The 20,233-nt window shown below is 39.8% G+C and overlaps 1 protein-coding gene across 1 annotated transcript in view; it reads right to left on the reverse strand.

Annotated features, from left to right (window-relative positions):
• CC2D2A (coiled-coil and C2 domain containing 2A) overlaps positions 1-20,233 on the reverse strand; it is a 118,183-nt gene that overhangs the window by 11,460 nt on the left and 86,490 nt on the right. The window contains exons 24-29 of the mRNA XM_065405183.1: positions 17,820-17,925; positions 16,702-16,811; positions 16,456-16,552; positions 13,031-13,129; positions 7,335-7,511; positions 1,264-1,467 (exon numbers count right to left, since the gene is read on the reverse strand). Coding sequence (XP_065261255.1) covers positions 1,264-1,467; positions 7,335-7,511; positions 13,031-13,129; positions 16,456-16,552; positions 16,702-16,811; positions 17,820-17,925 — 793 coding nt within the window. The remainder of the gene's footprint in view (positions 1-1,263; positions 1,468-7,334; positions 7,512-13,030; positions 13,130-16,455; positions 16,553-16,701; positions 16,812-17,819; positions 17,926-20,233) is intronic.

Here is a 20,233-nt window from a genome sequence, read left to right on the forward strand (position 1 = left end):
CCTAGGGAAGAAAAAGCCTTAAGATGCATGATATATGTTGCCACAGAGCTTAAAAAAAATGAAGCAGCAAAGCATTTGGCTCACTTTCATGATTAATAAAACATGGAAAGTTCATGGAAAAGCACTAAATGCCAATTCTTATTAAAATGCAAATATAAAATGAAAGCTAAAGCTCTAATTTAATTCAGGATATATCTGACCTTGTTATTTTAAGGCTTTTAACACTGTTTTAACTCAAACATTTTTAACTGAAGTATATTTGGTACCACCCCAAATCCTACACTGATTTCAGATCGATTTAAAAGTAAAGTGATAGTTTTTGCTCTGAATTATCTTGTTTTGAACAGCATGGCTTATAACATGCCTTGAAACACAGGGTTTGATATAACCATTCCATTATGATGTCTTGTTTATATCTATAATATAGGACTGTTACAGACTTTTAAAAAGTATTTATTAAATATAACTGGGCCCTTGGGATTAAGAAAATTTGAAACATACAGATTATGGAAAGGTTAACCACTCAAGAGACGAAAGCTTCACCTTTAGTTTGCAAACTGTCAACCATTTTTTGTTTATGCTGAAAAGGATCTGAGAGCTCTCAGATCTTCCCTGAGGCCACAATCAAGCAATGACTTCCATAGGACATTCTTAATGTTATGCAAATGTTTAAGGACTATGCTGAATCAGCACCTTACACCAACGGTCGGCTTATATTTCTGTTACCTATGTCCCCCTTTTGACAATATTTGTTCAATTTTTTCATCCATGCCCCTGCTGCCTTCTATGACTTAGTTTCCTACTCATTGCAGAATTGCCATTGTTTAACTGTACATCCTAATTCGCCTGAGCTATATACCTAATACTTGTACTGCAACTTTCTTACACAGTATGTTTGTTAAAGGTGGTGCTTTATTGGTCTCTCTCTCTTTGCTTCTCTTCCATTTTCTTTTGTTCTTTGTCTTTTAAACATATTTAATTCTTATAGTACTTATTTACAGGCAAATTTACATCTGCCAGATTTTGAAATACGGTAGGTTTTTATTTTGTCCTTTTCTAACAGATGTTGTTCAGTATCTTATCGTTCATTTACTTTGTAACACGAATATTCAATATTTCTTTACTTTGTATCCATAGATTTCCTTCCTTGAAATCTAAGTTTTTGTACAAACATAAAAAATAACGCGCACACATACACGCAGACACAGAGTCTTAAGTTTATGTCTTGTGAATTGAATTGTCTTTTCTAAATAAAATACTTACTGCTGCTGCCTGAGAATTATTAGGATGACCATTAAGGAGCTCCTGTGGTGGGTTCAGAGGTTTGATATATCTGGTAATAAAAACTGTTTTCCCATTTATGTCAACTACAGTTGTCAGGCATTGGCGGCTTGGAAACTTCAATGCACATTCAGCCTGATACTTTTCTGCTGCTTGGAGCAACTTCTCATCTTCTTGGGTATCAAACTTCAAAAGATAATACAACTTGTATAAAAATATAGTTTTAAGCATATAGTTTGGACTTAATTCTCCACTACCTTGTAACCTGTGCAGTTATTTTACACCTACACAAAGTGAATGCAAGGTGGATGTAAAATTCTGGTCTGATATCATTTAAAAAACTTACCATTCTCTTTACACAGGTGTAAATTTAGTTGTAAGGTAGTGGAGAATCAGGCTTTTTGTATTTACATTTATATATGCACTCCCACTTACACACACACATATATGTTGTACATAATAAGCATGACTGTACAGTCTTTACTCAGGTATTGAAAGTTCAGTGAAAGTTTTGCCTTAGTAAGGACTGTTGGAATGGACACATATCACCTAGTCATTCAACAGTGCATAACTATGATCAGATACTTCAAGGAACTGAGTCTTATTTATAGTCGCAAAACAATAACTACATTAAAACAACAATCGGGGTAAATTCTCAAAATGTCTGTCGGATTTATGATGCACAACTCCCACTGACATTAATGGGAGTCACATGGCTAAATCACTGTGCAGTGCTGAAAATTGATACAAAAAATGGACTAAGACATATTTATAAAAGCAAGTTATCCTTCTAGTTCAGGCTTGCCTAGCAGTTAAAGACCTTAGGTGTGGTTTTCAAAAGCCCAAATTGAAAGTCAATGGAACATGTGCTCTTAAGTCACTTAGGTATTTTTAAAAAATCCTACCCTTCATCTATAAATGAATATTGTTGATTTTGTAGGTTTGTCCTAGGTACAATACAATTTTATGGTTATTTTCTGATTTTTTTTTTAACTAAGGCCACTTTACACCACTCTGGCAGCGTAAAGGGGCCTTAAAGTGTGTATAAATATTTTACATTTTTTTAAGGCGCCTGAATGTTCCTGAGAATTCAGGCCTTTAACTCAAAATAATGCATGGTTTAAAAACAACCCCTTCATTGTGTTATCCTGTTCCCCAAGCCTCCCCAAGTTGGGATTGCCATGCACTGCTCAGTAACAAGCCATCCAAGCCAATAAAGAAGGCACCTCTTATGATGATCCTTCTCAACCCAAAATGGTGACCACAGTATGGAATTTGTGTAGTGATGCTTATAGTTTCAATTTTTAAATATAAAATAGTGATTTCTTGCAAAATATTATTAATTAAATGATACCACCGATCTAAGATACTATGTCAGCATAAAAGAGTTTGCATGCTACATATAGTACATATATGGTCAAACACAGATGAAGAACTGCTGCCATTAAAGGTAGTGGGAAAAGTTGCAGAGGAAGAACAAAATGAATCCTAAACAGTAAATAGCAATATCTGTTGATTAATTTAAAAATCACATATGTTGTACCTTCTTAAGCATTTCATTCATCTATAGAGAGATTTAGGAAGGCCAAAAAGAAAGAAAAAGATAATAAATAAAAGAAGGAAAATGTATTAAAAATCAAATTGAGAAGCTTAAAGCAATCTATAGACATTTCAAGCTACTTAGCTACAGCAGGAAAGCGTAGAAACATTAACAAAAGAGGGGAAATATTCAAGTACTTTTTTCATTTTATACTGGAAAATTTCTATATTAAAGAGGTTCAAAAGAAACAAAAGAGATGGGGATTGTTTACATCCCAATTTCTGTACCCAAGATGCAGCTTTTAAATAGCCACTGCTGAAAGAGTAAGAAAAGGAAAAATCCATACCGCTTTTGTAGTGAAGCAGATTTCTCTCTTACACACTGTATTAGGTTTAATTTCCATAAATGAATTTAGTGTTCATGAGAAAAGTGCTGGCAACTGACTCCTGGAGACTGACATCCCCAACTGATCCACAAAAAATGGGAACAGCACAGATAATTCTAGTGCAAGTTTTCCCACACTACCCCATGAATAAGTCTCAGCTATGACTTGGAGGGACTTCCAAGGACTACTTTAGACCTGACCCTTCAATCCTTGCTCTCTCTTCTAAGTTTGACAATTATGCTGGTGATATGTGATGTGGATACCTGTTCACAAGGAACTGGACTCCACGCAATTCATACAGATCACCATTCCCAACCCTCGCCCTCGCCCCCCCCCCCCCCCCCCCCCCGGCCGTCCACGTGCTGAATTGAGCTGGACTTGTAATGATAACCTCTAGGGCAGGACCCTCTATTCACTGAAATCAACGAGCACTGGATCAGGCCCTACATCCCATTTGCAATACTTTGAACTATTTGGCTCTCCTACATACACATTCTGTAAATTAAACATTTGAAATGTGTAGGAATTACACTACATTTAGGGGAGTCACTTTCAATACAAAATGCAATTGTGGTTCTTTTATTTGGTCAAGAAAGTCAGAAGACAAGCACATGAAAATTTATGAACTTGGCATACTCTGTTGTACATAAAATTTAACAACAAAATGTCCACTGCATGCTATAGAATAATCTTCAGTTTAATTTGTTCCTTTCCTTATGAGCCTCTTCCAACATTGTAGATTATTTTATTGTTTTCCATTTACTATCCCACTCTTTTAAAATTGGATTATATGAAACCATACAGAATGTTTGTTAAAGTAATAATCTAGTTTGAATCAGTCTAAGTTAAATAACATTATAAATAAAAAAACTTTTGTTTACTAGCTACTAGTTACAATATTTAAATTGTCTTAGATATTAAATAGACTCAAAGGCAGATGCCGTTGATTAAAGTCTAGCTCCGCTGAAGTCAATGGTAAAACTTCAGTGGGGCCAGAACTTCACCTCAAATACACAGCAAAAGTACTGGTGCAAGAAATTACTGAACCCCGTTTGTCACACCCATCCTCTCTTTTTCTGCTATACTTAATTCTTCAAATGTTAGCAAATAGAAAATCTACATTGATAGTTTCCTTACCTCAGTAACATTTCTCTCTTCTAGTATTAGTTACAATACACTTTAGTGGCACAGAGTAATTATGCTACAATTCAGTTTTGATAACTAGTGTTCTCTGACACTGAGAAAAGGATTCTCACATTCTATCTTGTCTATCTGTTCTTTATGTCTGATAAAGTCTTTGCTGCATCTTCACAGTGGATGATATTTCATTCCCTTTCTAGCTCTTACATCTGGCATTCTGACCAGGGACAACTAGCTAATACTATATCTATAATAAAAGAAAACAAATGAAGTCAGTGAGAAAGGACTTATCAAAAATGTAAACTTTTCTATTACATACAGTGTGCAATTTGGTCTGTAACAATGTTATAAACACAGGGCCAACATTTCAGAATTTCATGCATTACCATCACAGTAATATGTACTATTTTGGTAATTGGCCATGCAAATTAATATGTGCCATGCAAATTAATATGTGCACAAAATTATAAAATTTGGCCACAATTTCTTTTAATAACAGAAATATCAAAATTCATAATTATATAGTCTATGATATTTAACAATGAACTCTGAATTTCATTTATCAAGAAATACCTTTAGACAGGAATTTATTTGAATTGTAACTATTTTTCATTCTGAAAAAATATCGGCGACAGGTCTATATATATATAAAAAAAGGTCAATTTTTTCCCGTAAAGCTTACAACATTTCTCTCTGCAGTTAATTATTGTATATAGAATAGAACTGTGGAAGTGACCTGGTATATTAACGATGCTTCAAGGCTGTTGTGTAAATCTTTACAGCTTCATATATTAGTGCTAATTTGCCATGTCACTAAGCTAATTAACCTTGAATTTACCCATGAAAGAACAAAATTACAAATCATGTTTCCCTTTCTTTGTTTTCCACGGCATTACATTGCAACAATTCTCATAGCAGACTGGACTATGACCAGTACTGAACAAACAATATGAAATTATGAGACTGTAATTCCATAAGAGGGAGAGCAAAGTTTGCTTTAGTTGTTTATGCAATGATCAATGCTCTAAAAAATGAATTATACTTCCAGAGTTCAAAATTTGCTTAGTTTTAATTTTGTATAATACATAGATATGATCCCCCCTCCCCAACTCCTCTTCATCTTCAAATAAACTGCTACTGGAGCAGTTAAGTCAGGGGTTCTCAAACTGGGAGTTGGGACCCCTCAGGGGGTCACAAGGTTATTACATGGGGGGTCGCGAGCTGTCAGCCTCCACCCCAAACCCCGCTTTGCATCCAGCATAATGGTGTTAAATATATAAAAATGTGTTTTAAATTTATAAGGGGGGGGGTCGCACTCAGAGGCTTGGTATGTGAAAGGGGTCACCAGTACAAAAGTTTGAGAACCACTGAGTTAAGTCCAAAGCAAAATATGAGAAGCTGCTGTTTGTGCAGAAGCAACATGGATAAATCCTGATTGACTGTATCTCAGAGTATGTCTACACAGCAAAAGCTGTGCACAAAATAGCATACCCAAGCTAGGCTGAATCCAGCTAATGTGAATAACAATAGCAGTGAAGACAGCGTATCGTGGGCAGTACATACTCATATGCACCTTAGGTATGTTGTCAGCTCACTAGCCCACTCTGAAGCCTGTGCTGTGCTGTCTTTACTGTCATTGTTACCCCTACAACTGGATTTAAGCTAATTTGGCCAAGCCTGGATAGGCTAGCTTTTGCTGTGTAGACATACCCTGAGAATTAATTGCATAAGGGTACAAGAAGTGACGAGATTTTGGGAGAGGGGTTGTTTTTTGAACACAGACTTTTTCTGTTGTTGCACAAGCATGTCCTTTTAGTTTGGTGAAGGAAGTAAAAGAACTAGGTCAAGAATGAAAAAAACTCCTACTTAGAAATATCTTCAAGAGATTTACAGGACAGGAGATGACATTAATACGAATGGCATAATATAATAACTAGTGAACAGCAAATAATGCAAGTTTTGAATTAATTCACTTTGCATCCCTTTTGTGTTCTCTTTCCCCAAATACTTGTGTGATCAAGTTTTACGAGCAAGAATGCTTGTGGGAAGCAAATGTTAAGCTTGTATGTTCAAATACTTATGGAATGTGAAAATTAAACTTATTTTTAAATGAGCATTTTAACCAGAAAACCGATGAGTCACGCTCATCTAGGTGAGGGAAACATACAAAATCATCTGAAATATGTGTTCAATCTCAACTAAGCAAAACAGCTCAAATTATGATTAAGAAGCCAGAGACATTATTACACTTGCAAAAAATGTCATGTAATTATGAATAACAAAATACATAAGAGAAAACAGATCTGTTTGCACATAGTCTGTGAAGAGAAAAAGATTAAATTTATTAAATAAATTATACATCACAAATTGTTCACTCAGATCTACTATATAATGCACCTCCCAAGTTTGCCTGAGTGTTTGAATATCCATTTTTTAAAAATAACCCAATTCTGTTAAAGATAAATCAGAAAGCAAAGATTTCATTACTATTTAAAAACAAAATTGTTTTAGCATTACTTTTAAATTATAAAAAATATATGCAAGTGCTCAGAAACACTAATACTGGTCAGTTAAAAATTACTGAATCAAGTTTAATTCAAGTGCAGGTTCTCAAACTGTGGGTCGGGGCCCCAAAGTGGGTCGCAACCCCATTTTAATGGTGTCACCAGTGCCAGCATTAGACTTGCTGGACCCAGGGCTGAAGCTAAAGCCCGAACTCCACTCCCACCCAAGGTGGCGGGGCTCAGGCTGCAGCCCCCTCTCCTCCTACCCGAGGCAGTGGAGCTCGGTCTCTGCCACCCTTCCGGGGTCACGTGGTTGTCAGAAGGGGGTTGCGGTGCAATTATGTTTGAGAACTCCTGTTTCACTTTTACAGTGTAACTCAGTCAAGATCTGTATCCATGTTATATACACCATATTAAAATTACTTATTTACACGCATATCAAGAATCTTGGCACCAAAAGCAAAATTTGAAAGGTGTTAGTTACCTTTTCCCGAACTGGATCTCCAGGAATAAGCTGTGGTTCAATAGTAATAAACAGTGTTATGTAGGACCCCTCACTCAGACTTCGGACAGAATCATAACCTCTCTCATTTCCTAGGTTCTTTTCTTTACCGTAGCCAAGGAGTACTGGAGGAATATCTATCTTAAATGTGCCATCAATCTATGAAGTAGACAGAGAAATATTAATCCATACACATAAATCATTCATGACCAATAATGATAATAATTTCAAAATAAAAAAAAACAATGCTTCCTCAAGTTTTAGCATTCAGAAAGGCCGTGTCGCCAATGCCAACACTGCTCTTGGCTCTTCCACCTGAATCCAGACAGAGAACCCAACCATGGACGCCTCTAGCCAGGTCCTGGTGTGGATTTGCAGAGACTGTTGTCTGCATTTTCTTGTCACAGAAAATCAGGATGGGAAAACCATCCAGTGTGAGAGGTACTCACTGGTAGAATCTCTCAGGAAGCAGGTGCGAGAGCTACAGGAGGAGGGTGAAGAGCATCCGTGTACAAGAAGAATTAATTGAAAACGTGCTCCTGGAGACCTCTACATTTGAGGAAGAAATCCAGCTGGAAAGGACTGAGATAGCAGTACCAGGGGAGGAGGAAACTGCTGCTCTTCACAGGGAGGAACCTGGCTGCTCAACCCTGCTTCCAACCCACTGTCCACAGAGATACCGTTGTGCTGCCCTGGCAACAAGAGATGAGGAATCTCCCCCAAATGTGGAGGAGGAGAAGCCATGTAGCCCCAAGCAGGGAGGATCATGGCCACCACTCCCAAGAAGAAACATAGGGTAGTGATTGTAGGTGACTCCCTTCTAAGGAGGACGAAGGCACCCATCTGGAGGTCTGACCTGGCATCCTTGGAGGTGTGCTGCCTGCCAGGGGCCCATTATCCAAGACATTCTGGAAGGACTGACGAGGATCATCTGCCTTCTGACTACTACCCCATCCTGCTCTTCCATGTGGGCAATAGTGATACTGCAAGACATGATTCTGAGCAGATCAGAAGTGACTACAGGACTCTAGGAGGGTGAAGGAGTTGGGAGCCCAGGTGGTATTCTCATCGATCCTTCCAGTCAAGGGTAGGGGCCCGGGCTGAGACGGACACGTCCTGGAGGTAGATACATGGCTGAGTGAATGGTGTCACCAAGAAGGCTTCAGCTTCCTCAACCAAGAGATCCTGTTCCGAGAAGAAGGACTGCTGAGTAGAGATGGGGTCCACCTATCATGGAAGGGGAAGAGTATCTTTGGACATAGACTGGCTAACCTGTTGAAAGTCTCTGGGTAAGGATAAAAGGGGTCAAAAAACAAGGGTGATGTCATGGTAGGTGTCTTCCATAGACCACCTAACCAGAAAGATGAGATGGATGAGGCTTTTTTTAAACAACTAATAAAATCATCCAAAACACAAGACGTTGTGGTGATGGGGGACTTCAATTACTGAGACGTGTTAGGAAAATAATACAGCGGGGCACAGATTTTCCAACAAGTACTTGGAATGTACTGGAGACAACTTTTTTTTTTTTTTAACAGAAGGTGGAGAAGCGACTAGCAGAGAGACTATTCTGGATTTGATTCTGACAAACAGGGAGGAACTAGTTGAGAATCTGAAGGTGGAAGGCAGCTTGGGTAAAAGTGATCATGATTTTAAGGAATGGTAGCAGGGAAAACAGCAGAATAAAGACAACTGACTTCAAGAAGGCAGACTTTAGCAAATCAGAGAACTGGTAGATAAGATCCCATGGGGAAAAAGAGTTCAGGAGAATTGGCAGTTTTTTAAAGAGACATTATTAATGGCACACAATAGCAAACTATACCAATGCATAGGAAAGCTAGGAAGTATGGTAAGAGGGCGCCCTAGCTTAACCAAGAGAATTTCAGTGACCTGCAGCTCAAATAAGAATCATACAAAAAGTAGAAACTATGTTAAATTACACAGGATGAATATAAAAACAATATAAACATGTAGGAACAATTAGAAAGGTCAAGGCACAAAACAAGATTAAACTAGCTAGGGATGTAAAGCGTAACAAGAACGCATTTTACAAATACACGAGAAGTTAGAAGATGACCTAGGCCAGAGTAGGCCCATTATTCAATGAGGAGGGAAAGGAAATAACAGAAAACGCAACAATGGCTGACGTGTTAAATGTTTCAGTTTTCACCAAAAAAGTTAGCAGTGACTGGATGACTAACATAGTGAACATCAGTTTAAATGGAGTAGAATCTAAGGTTAAAATAAGAAAAGAACAAGTTAAGAATTACTTAGAAATATTAGGTATCTTCAAGTCAGCAGGGCCTGATGAAATACATCCGAGAATACTTAAGGAACTGTCTGAAGAGATCTCTGAGCCATTAGAGATTATCTTTGAGAACTTGTGGAGGATGGGAGAGATACTTGAGGACTGGAAAAAGGCAAATATAGTACCTATCTGTAAAAATAGGAATAAGAACAACCCAAAGAATTATAGACCAGTCAACTTAACTTCAAGTGCCTAGAAAGACAATGGAGCAAACAACCAAACAATCAATTGGTAAGCACGTAGAAGAAAATAAGTAACAGTCAACATGGATTTATCAAGAACAAATTATGTCAAACCAATTTAATATCCTTCTTTGATAGGGCAACAAGCCTTGTGGATAGGGGGAAGCAGTAGATGTGGTATATCTCGAGTTTAGTAAGGCTTTTGATACTGTCTCACATGACCTTCTCATAAACAAACTAGAAAAATATAGCCTAAATGAACCTACTATAAGGTGGGTGAACAACTGGCTGGAAAACCATACTCAAAGAGTAGTTATCAATGGTTCACAATCAAGCTGGAAGAACATATCGAGTGGGGTCCTGCAGGGATCTGTCCTGGAGCCGATTCTATTCAATATCTTAATAAGTTATTTGGATAATGGTATAGAGACTATACTTTAAGTTTGCAAATGATACCAAGATGGGAGAGGGGTACGTAAGCTTTGGAGGACAGGATTAGAATTCAAAATTATATTGACAAGCTGGAGAAATGGTCTAATCATAGAATCATAGACTTAAAGGTTAGAAGGGACCATTATGATCGCCTAGTCTGACCTCATGCACAACACAGGCCACAGAATCTCACCCACCCACTCCTGTATCAAACCCCTAACCCAGTGGTTCTCAAACTAGGGCCGCCGCTTGTTCAGGGAAAGCCCCTGGCGGGCCGGGACGGTTTGTTTACCTGCTGTGTCCGCAGGTTTGGCATAAAGGACAAAGCAGACCCAAATGTCCCTTAGTTCCTTCGCCATTACAGAATTCCAAAGCTAAAGGATTCTGGAGTAGCAGGGAAGGAAGGCAGGTCATGGGATCCACATGAATAAAACATTTTAAAGAAACTGTAAATAACTTTCTTTCTACTTTGGAGTATTTGTCTATGGGGATCACACTCTAGATGATTGGTTAGCAGTCATTTCCCCAAGAAAGTGGCTGGCAGAAGTCCTATCAGACCCTAAGGCTTCAGAACTGCTGTACAAAACTAGACATCAGATCTAGCAGCCCAAACCAGAGAGTAGTCATGTGTAAACACGTACACTAATCTCCATGTAGCTACCCTTTAAATCTCTGAGCACAGGAACATTCTTCAAGCATGCAGAAGTGGTAACTTCGGCACTGGCTGACAGTGCTCTAATATGAGGGTAGTAATTTAGTTACCTCACCGAAAATCTTTATGCAATTAAACACCCATTTTGAGAGACTCTGGCTTGAAATAGCCAGTCCTCTAGACCTGTCCCCAAAGCCTACAAAAAGTCTGAGTGACTTGAAAAAGGGTTTGTTCTGTGGAAGTAGTAAAACAGTACCCTCAACACAACAAGTGTGTGAAGTCTAGCCTCCCAGTACTTGAATGGAGCTTACGGGAAAAGATGAATGGACTCATGAAGGTGAAAGTCTGAAACCACTTTAAGTAAGAACTTGGGGTAAGGTCTGCAATAGAGGTCTCTGGTGTAAGTCACGTTGAGCAGTCCAGATAAAAAATATTTTTTACTTGGATCTATATGTCAGCCTTGTAGAAGGCCTTCATGATTTAAACTAGAATGTCCTGCACTTCAGAGCAGCAACTTCTATCCATAATGCTCAGCCAGCTAACATCCAAGCTGTCTGATGCGGGGATGAAGGATCCATGTGAAGGACCTGCCCCTGATCCTGGGAAATAATGCCTGAAAGGTTTGGAAGTGTGATTGGAGGCTGCGTTGACAGGCACATCAGCTCCAAGTACCAAAACTGTCAAACCCATGCTGTTGCTATCGGTATTAGTAAGGTTTTGTTCTGTCTCACTTTTTTGAGGACTGTGGGGATTAGCGGAATCAGTGGAAAATCATATATCAGGTCCCTCTTCCAAGGATTCAGGAATGCATCCAAAAGGAAACCCAGACTCATCCCTCCAATGAAGCAATACAGTTGGTACTTCTTGTTCATGCTGGTAGCACAAAGGTCTGCAGTGGGAAGTCCCACTTGAGTAAGATTTATAGGAAGACAGAATCTTTGAGAGCCCATGTCAAGGTTCCTTCCCCACTCTGAACTTTAGGGTACAGATGTGGGGACCTGCATGAAAACCTCTAAGCTTAACTACCAGCGTAGATCTGCTTTTGCTGCCACCACCCAAATAGTTTGAGTCATTTGGGAAACTCTGTCTTCCCCTCAAAAACCTTTCCCTCCCTGGGTAGCCTTGAGAGACTCCTCCACCAATTCCCTGGTGAACACCGATCTAAACCCCTTGGATCTTAAAACAAGGAAAAATCAATCAGGTTATTTAAAAGAAGGCTTTTAATTAAAGAAAGAAAGGTAAAAATCATCTCTGTAAAATCAGGATGGAAAATAACTTTACAGGGTAATCAGATTCAAAGAGCCCAGAGGAACCCCCTCTAGCCTTAGGTTCAAAGTTACAGCAAACAGAGGTAACCCTCTAGCAAAAGGTACATTTACAAGTTGAGAAAACAAAGATAAACCTAACCTGCCTTGCCTGGCTGTTACTTACAAGTTTGAAATATGAGAGACTTGTTCAGAAGATTTGGAGAGCATGGATTGATGTCTGGTCCCTCTTAGTCCCAAGAGCGAACAACCCCCAAAACAAAGAGCACAAACAAAAGCCTTCCCCCCACCAAGATTTGAAAGTATCTTGTCCCCTTATTGGTCCTTTGGGTCAGGTGTCAGCCAGGTTACCTGAGCTTCTTAACCGTTTACAGGTAAAAGGATTTTGGAGACTCTGGCCAGGAGGGATTTTATAGTATTATACACAGGAGGGCTGTTACCCTTCCCTGTATAGTTATGACAGCCCATTTGTGATTGATAGCGCACTTCCTGCTGAGACAGTCTGATGGGTTTTTCTGAATGTTTGGTAAGTGTAGAGCTATGGAGTAACTTGATTCTGTATATACCAATCTCACAGATGAATTGCCTCCTGACAGAGAGGGGATGCTCTTGCTCCACCTTGTTTGTTGACATAGGATTGACAGAACTGTAGTACTGTCTTGTCAGGACTTACATGGTAGCTCCCTGGAGATATTAAATGCAAGATAAGACTCCTATACAACAGGTATAGTTAAGAGGTAATGACATCACTGTTGTCAAAACTATAGGAGATAGATCAGATGTTTCACTACAGGCATCTTCCAAACCTATAATTCATACTCCAGTTTACTGATACTTACCCTTGTTTGAAAGTATATGGTAGAAAACGGAATCTGAACACATCCCAGCCAATGTCTCTCAACACGAGTGTGGATTCCACTTCCTCTTTCACGATCATCCTAGAAAAAAATTGCAAAATAGGTATTATAACAATACAGTGTACACAAATTTACAAGCAGACTTCATTCCCTTTAAGTGTCTTAAACTTTCTCAATGGCTTAATCAAGTTATTAAAATTTCTAATTAGTAATGGATTTTTAAATAAAATTTGTTACAAATACTGGTTAAACTATTAAGATAATAATAATTTGTTTCTTGAAGCATCCAAATGTGCTCGACACTGTGCAAACACAAAAGAAGGAATGGCCATTGCTACAATGAGCTTATGTTCTAGGGCCCTAGACTTGCAATGAGCCCTGTGCAAGAGGACCCCTGTGCCAGCACAGAGCTCTATTAACTTTAGGGGGTTGCCTAAGCAAAGCACATTAAGCCCAGTCCTGTAATGAAAAAGTTTCAATTGTATTAAAAAAGCTTTCTGGACTGAGGAGTTGATAAGATATGTGAATAATAAACCAGAAAAATGGGCAGAGGAGATGACAAGAGATGCTTTGTAGAATTGCACATTCATGTTCCCTTATATGTAAAATCACAGATTTACACTTGTCTAGACAGACAAATAACTAGCCCTGTGTGTGTACCTATAAAAGACTTGTAGGTGGATATCAGGATGAATAGGTACAAAGGAGATACAGATCTGGGTACGCACACACAACTGTGTTTGCAAAGTGTGTGTGCCAGGGCAGGTTTAGCATGGGTCCCTGGGTTCATCAGCACCCACAGAAATAATTAAACGAAGAGTGCCAAACTTGAATGGTGTTGTGACCCCATGTGCTAAGTCACAATGCCACTGACTCAAATTTGACTCAGCCTCCCCGCTGACAGTTGGGCCAAACCTGAGCGGCACTGTGACCTTGTGCACCAGGTCACAATACATGGAGCTGGCAGCCTGGCCCAACTCTGCAGGACAAGAGCTGCCGTTGGTGTGAGAGTGCAGGGTGAACTCACACTCAAGCACCCCCCCCCCCTCCCAGGGCTTCCCCTCTGCACTAGAATAGAATTAGGGTTGCAGTGCCAAGGCACAGGGTGCTGCTGTGGGTGACCAGTGCCCCCCTTAACTAGAATTCAAAATCATGTCCAAGAAGAGTTTAGTATAGTGCCCCTATTGAATCAGGAGGCTACATCCACCCCGAGTGCATGCATACTTTTTTAACTGAAGATCAAGCATGTTAATTTTGGCCTTGATTTCCAACTTCTATAGAAGAATACATTTTTGCTTATACAAAACCAGGCACAAGTACTGTATATTAAACAGAGACATATAATTAGCTATCTTCACGCGCCCAATTTGTGTGTGCTCATCCAGTGATGTGGACATTTAAATGCCCAGGCCTACTTCAAAGGTGAAAATCTAGCTGTGATGGCGTATGCAAACCCCACATTGGGGTTAAAGGACAGTATTGGGCTCAAGTAGCCCTGTCCCTCCAACCCTGAAGAGCATGCTCCAGCTGAAGAAGGGACTGAAAAGGGAGGAACCCAGCTCAGAAGGGGAATGGCTAGGGAGGAGGACAGACCTACCCTGAAAGCTCCTGACAAGGACACCAGAGAAGCCTCCCTGAGGGATGTGAGACTATATGCTGAGCCTGGTTGGCACTGATGGTATGGCTACCTTTCATTTTTCTTTCCATCTTATCTGGGGCTGAAAGCTGGGAGACAAAAGCAGTGGTACGAAATGACCCCGGAGGGTAACTCAGAGGGCACCTTGGGAGGCCAGATACTGTTGACTCTCCTAGAGCCCTGGGTTGGAGTGTGGTCGAGTGGGCCCAGGCTCCCCTACCACTGCCTCCACTACAGGAGGGACTCGAGCCACTTGTACTCCTCACCATGCCTCTGAGTAAAGAAGAACCCGGCCTGAAAGACTTAGAAGGGGGGCATTTGGTGCGCTAACCACTAGGCAACCTAACCCACCAAGGACACTATTACATTAGTTCTTAATAAATCTGTATTGAGCTAACATATGGGTTCATGTTGTCATTCAATGATTTCCGTATTAAACATGATCAATATACAAGTAAAAAGATGATATTGGTCCAAATGCCAGCTCTGCAAATTCAGCCTGGGATCTGAAAGTCAAGCTGGGATCCTTCCTTCTCATGCTTCATCCCCTGCAATAAAAGTTTTGCAGACCAAATTCTTCCCTCTGTGACATTTGTGCATTTAATATTTTTTGCCTGAGATTTTTTTAAAGTGCTGAGCATTGGCATCATTCTATTCCCATTGAATTCAACAGTAAAACTCTCACTGATTTAAGTAGAAGCAGAGTTAGGCCACAGCTGAGAGCTTTTGAAAATTCCATCTTAATTACTACTATTATTTGTTATTATTTATCTAGTGCCTAAAAATGAAAGGCACAATGCAAAACAAATAGAAAGACATAGATCCTGCCCCAAAGAACTTGCAATCTAGAATCAGACAAAACACACACACACACACAAATCAAACAACAAAGCAACAGATGTGGGGAATCCATCCCCTTCCGTGGGTTTGAACAAGTATAACTTGGAATTGGAATTTAGCAAACACTTCTGATAATGAACTCTCCCTTTGGCTATGTTGGCTCTACACTGCTACCAGGATTAAAAAGCAGTAAAATCCTCATTTTTGTCACTGAAGTCAGCACATATTATTGACTACACACACAAGCTCAAACCTTAGGCAGCAGAAAACAGACTGAGTACCTGGACTTTGCACAGCACTGCTTTGTTCAGGTGGGGTGACAATACAATGGAACAAGGATCTTACAATCTAGATTGGACGTAATATAGCTAGGAATGACAACAATGGGAAAAGGAAAGGAGCATGGGAGGATGAAGGTTGTAACAGTGAAAGTTCATGACACGAATATGAGAGTATAATATATTACGTATAATATATTACAGCAGAACCCCTATTTTATGAACTAACTGGGGATGGAGGAGATCATAAAATCAAAAAGTCCATACAACTGATCATCTCAAAATTACAATAGGTTCCATGTATAGGTTGCATCATGGTGCAGCATGTTGCTTTCTTCTCATCCTTCAAACCACTTCAAAGCAATTTCAAATGCACTGAAGGCATAGGAATGTGAATGGATGTTGACTTGTTCTTCATCAACATCGTTTTTGTCATGAGATTTTTTCCCTCCCACCAGGAAAAATGGTTCAAATAACTGGTTGTTCATAAGACTAGTATTCTATTCTACGATAATTTACATATATATCTTGTTGGTTACTCTTGTGATTATTTTTCCCATACTCAGGAGAAACAGCCATAATATTCAGTGATGTTCTTAATATCAAAGACACTGACTTAAATGTCAAAATGGTCCTTCAGACACCAAGCTCACCTCTAAGACATCATAGAGTACTTCATCAAAAATGTTAATGAACACTTCATCCTTCACTGATTGCAAACTTGTGGTGCTGTAGTCACCACTAGGAGCTCTGTCAAAATAAAATATTAGTGATTTATAAAGAATACAGAAAAACTGTACTTATTAAACTTTACATTCATTTACACACTCAAACAAAAATGTTACTCAAGGACATACTGTGAATCTCAAAACCAATAACTTGTTTTCATTTACTCATACCTAAATGGAAGTTCAAGTTCCTCATTCCAGTTGGGGTTTGGCCCCTCTGCTGTTGTTGTCCTGCAGACTGTTCGCTGAAAAGAAACTTCTACAAAAGGATGGACTAAAACCTTCAAAATACAATTAAAATGAAAATAAAAATAGACAATAATTTGGCAGAACATTTGTAAATTGTCAATTTTTCAACGTATGTAATAAAATGAAAATAATATATGAAAGATATGTTAGTTTGTTGACTTCTGTGACAAACACAGAATTCTGCATTTCATGGGCTTCTAACATTTTAGGGTGTTGATTTTTTTTGTAACTCTAATATTCTTGAAAAGAAATATATAGTCAAACTACTGACATGTGTCCACAGTCTTAAATTTCACCTTCAGATTTTTGTGTAGAATTAAGCCTGAATTAAAAAGGATCTATCAGATAGGTTCAAATTTAGCAACACGCAAAGGATGCTGGTTACCTGAAAAAGCTAATTAAAACAGATTATGTGACACAATCAGCCCACTGAAAGATGTACATTTGTGTCTTACTGTCTGTAATCAAAGAACAAAACTTGTTGATAGTATCATGGTTCTCTCTGTATCTGGCCCTTTACTACCTGTTTCAGTTAAATTAATCTTGGACTAGAAATAACAAAACCCTAATATTATCTTTTTAAAAATGCCAGAAAGAGGAATTTATCTAGTGTCCAAAAGTGTGAAAGGAACCACACAAATTTTTTTAAAAAATCAGGACATTATAGTGTTTCTAAAAAGGGCAACAAATGTAAAATCAAAACAAAAACAGAAGCAAGAACAGTGGGTCTCCATCCTCTCCCTTCAGGATGCTAAATTTGGCTTCCAACTGCCATCGAAAATTTAGTCTCAATTTCAACCTCACTGATAATATGATCTAACCAGTCAATGTTACTGCTTAGAAGAAAGGGAAACAACCCGGTATGACCAAGTATCAGAGGGGTAGCCGTGTTAGTCTGGATCTGTAAAAAGCAACAGAGAGTCCTGTGGCACCTTATAGACTAACAGACGTATTGGAGCATAAGCTTTCATGGGTGAATACCCACTTCGTCAGATGCATGACCAAATTACCATTCAATTTATGTCAATATTATACTGTACCTGATTGAAAGCCCAATCAATGCTGTGGGTTGGGCTCTGAGGTGATGGAGATGCTGCAAACATCTCATTAAAGGACCTTGAAGATCTGGATGGCTGTTGAAGTTTGCTAGGAAGGAAAATATATAACTGTGACAGAGAACACGCAAGAGAAAGTTATTTACCTTATAGTAACTGGAGGTTCTTCAAGATGTGTGATCCCTATGGGGGATCCACCTGCCCAATCAGAGAATTCTTGAAAGCAGTGTCCACAGGTCTGCGCATGGACCCTCACTCTCCTCATGCCTCCAACCGAGGAGCTAAAGGGTGGAGTAGACCAACCACCTCTCCAGTTCCTTCTATATCAGGAATCCCACCATGATCTGAAGCAGAAAAGAAGGAGGGCGGGCAGTGGAATACACACAGGGACCACACATCTCGAATTAAGTAACTTTCTCTTCTCCTTGGAGTGCTGGTCCCTGTGTGTATTCCACTGTGGGTGACTGATGATGAGCAGTACTCAAGTAGGAGGAGAGTGTGAGGATGCAGGCGGCAGAGCCAACTGAAGGACTACCACGCCAAAGGCCGCATCAGTGGAGTTCTGTACTAAAGAATAATGTCTCACAAACATGCGGAAGGAACTCCATGGAGCTGCTTAGAGGTACTTCTTGAAGTGATTCCATTGATGTCACTTGTTCTTTTGTAGAATAAGCTCTCCACCCCATAAAGGGGAGGAAGATTACACAGCTGAAAGAGTAAGATAGAGCACAAGACCTATTTAGAGATTCTCTGAGAGCATTCAGCTTGACCTTGAACTCGTTCTGCTACAGCGATAAACAATCTAGGAGGTTTTCTGATTGGCTTTGACCTTTGCAGAAAAAGGGCTAAGGTTCATTGCACAGCAAAGGAATGAAGTCTCCTCTCTTCTTCAGATGCATTTAGTTTCATAAAATACACAGGTAAGTGGATTGACTGGTTCAGGTGACACTCCGAAGCTACTTTGGTGGTGAACTTAGGATGTAAACACAATGAAACTTTGCCTCTATGGAACATGGTGTAAAGTGGATCTACCTTCAGTGCTCCGAGCTCATCCACCCTCCTGGCTCAGGTGATGGCTACCAGAAATGCAACCTTTATGGATAGGAGAGACATGGAACATGTAGCTAGTGGTTTGAAGGGAGGCTTAGTGAGCACCAAAAGAACAAGGGTGAAGTCCCACTGAGGAGTAGGTTTCCTTACTGGCAAAAAAGTTCTGTTTAGACACTTCCAGAATCTGGTAGTCAGTGGGTGAGCAAAAATTGAGTAATCATGTGAAGGTGGGTGGTATGCACTGATTGCTGCCAGACGAATCTGTAAAGAGCTGATTGAAAGACCTGCTGTTTTGAGGGAAAGACGACAGTTCAGAATATGGGCAATATCCAGAGATCTGGGAATCTAAGTTTTTGTTGCGCCCAGATAGAGAAATGTTTCCACTTGGCTAAGTAGCATTTTGTAGCGGAATCTTTTCTACTATTAGTAAGGATGCTTTGCACAGCTTCAGAGGATGAATATTCTAGAGTTGATGCCCATCCAAAAACCACACCCTGAGATGGAGTGCTTGAAGGTTAGGAGGCTTGATTCTGCCCTTCCTTCTGGGTCAAGAGACAGGAAAAGGACTGAAAGCTGATCAGCAACTGAGATGATGTGTGTAAGAAACTCAAGAATCAAAACTGTCTGGGCCACTGGGAGCAGCGAGGGGGAAATGAGAGTGACTCATGCCTTGTTCTGATGAATTTTCCGTAAAAAGTAGCAGTGCTAAGGAAAGCATAGTTCAGATGGTTTGACCACCGAAGAAGGAGAGCGTCGTCCTGAAAGCGGCATCCTAGGGCTCCTCTGGAGCAGTATATGTTGCACTCTCTGTTCATTTGAGAGGTGAACATGTCACTTGTGGGGGTTCCTCATAGAGCAAAAATACAGTTTACCATGGAGTTGTGTAACTCCTCACTTGTGATCAACAGCAAGGCACATTTGATTCCCTGGAAGGCAAACTGCCAACAGGGTGATTTGATTGCTGATGCACTAATTCCATGAAGTGACTGCTTCTGAACACAGGGGAACGGGTCTTGCTCCTCCCTGCTTGTTAATGTAAAAGACTGTTATCATATTGTCTGACATTATGAGGACATGATGACCTTGTATAAATTGGAGAAAGGCTTTGCAAGCCTCTCAGACTGGCTGCAATTCCAGAACGTTGATATGCATTCTGGTCTCTCAGGATGTCCAAGAGCCCTGTGCTGTGCAGCTGTCCATATGAGCTCCCCAGCCTAAAAGGGAGGCATCTGTAATGATCATCCTGTCTGGTTAGGGGGAAAGGAAGGGAATGCCCATCCATACCTAGCAGGGGATTCTTCCACCATAGGAGAGATGATGTTACTTTGATGGAAACAGTTACTATGGTG

The sequence above is a fragment of the Emys orbicularis genome, chromosome 5, assembly GCF_028017835.1.
Source record: "Emys orbicularis isolate rEmyOrb1 chromosome 5, rEmyOrb1.hap1, whole genome shotgun sequence".
Lineage (NCBI taxonomy): Eukaryota > Metazoa > Chordata > Testudines > Emydidae > Emys > Emys orbicularis.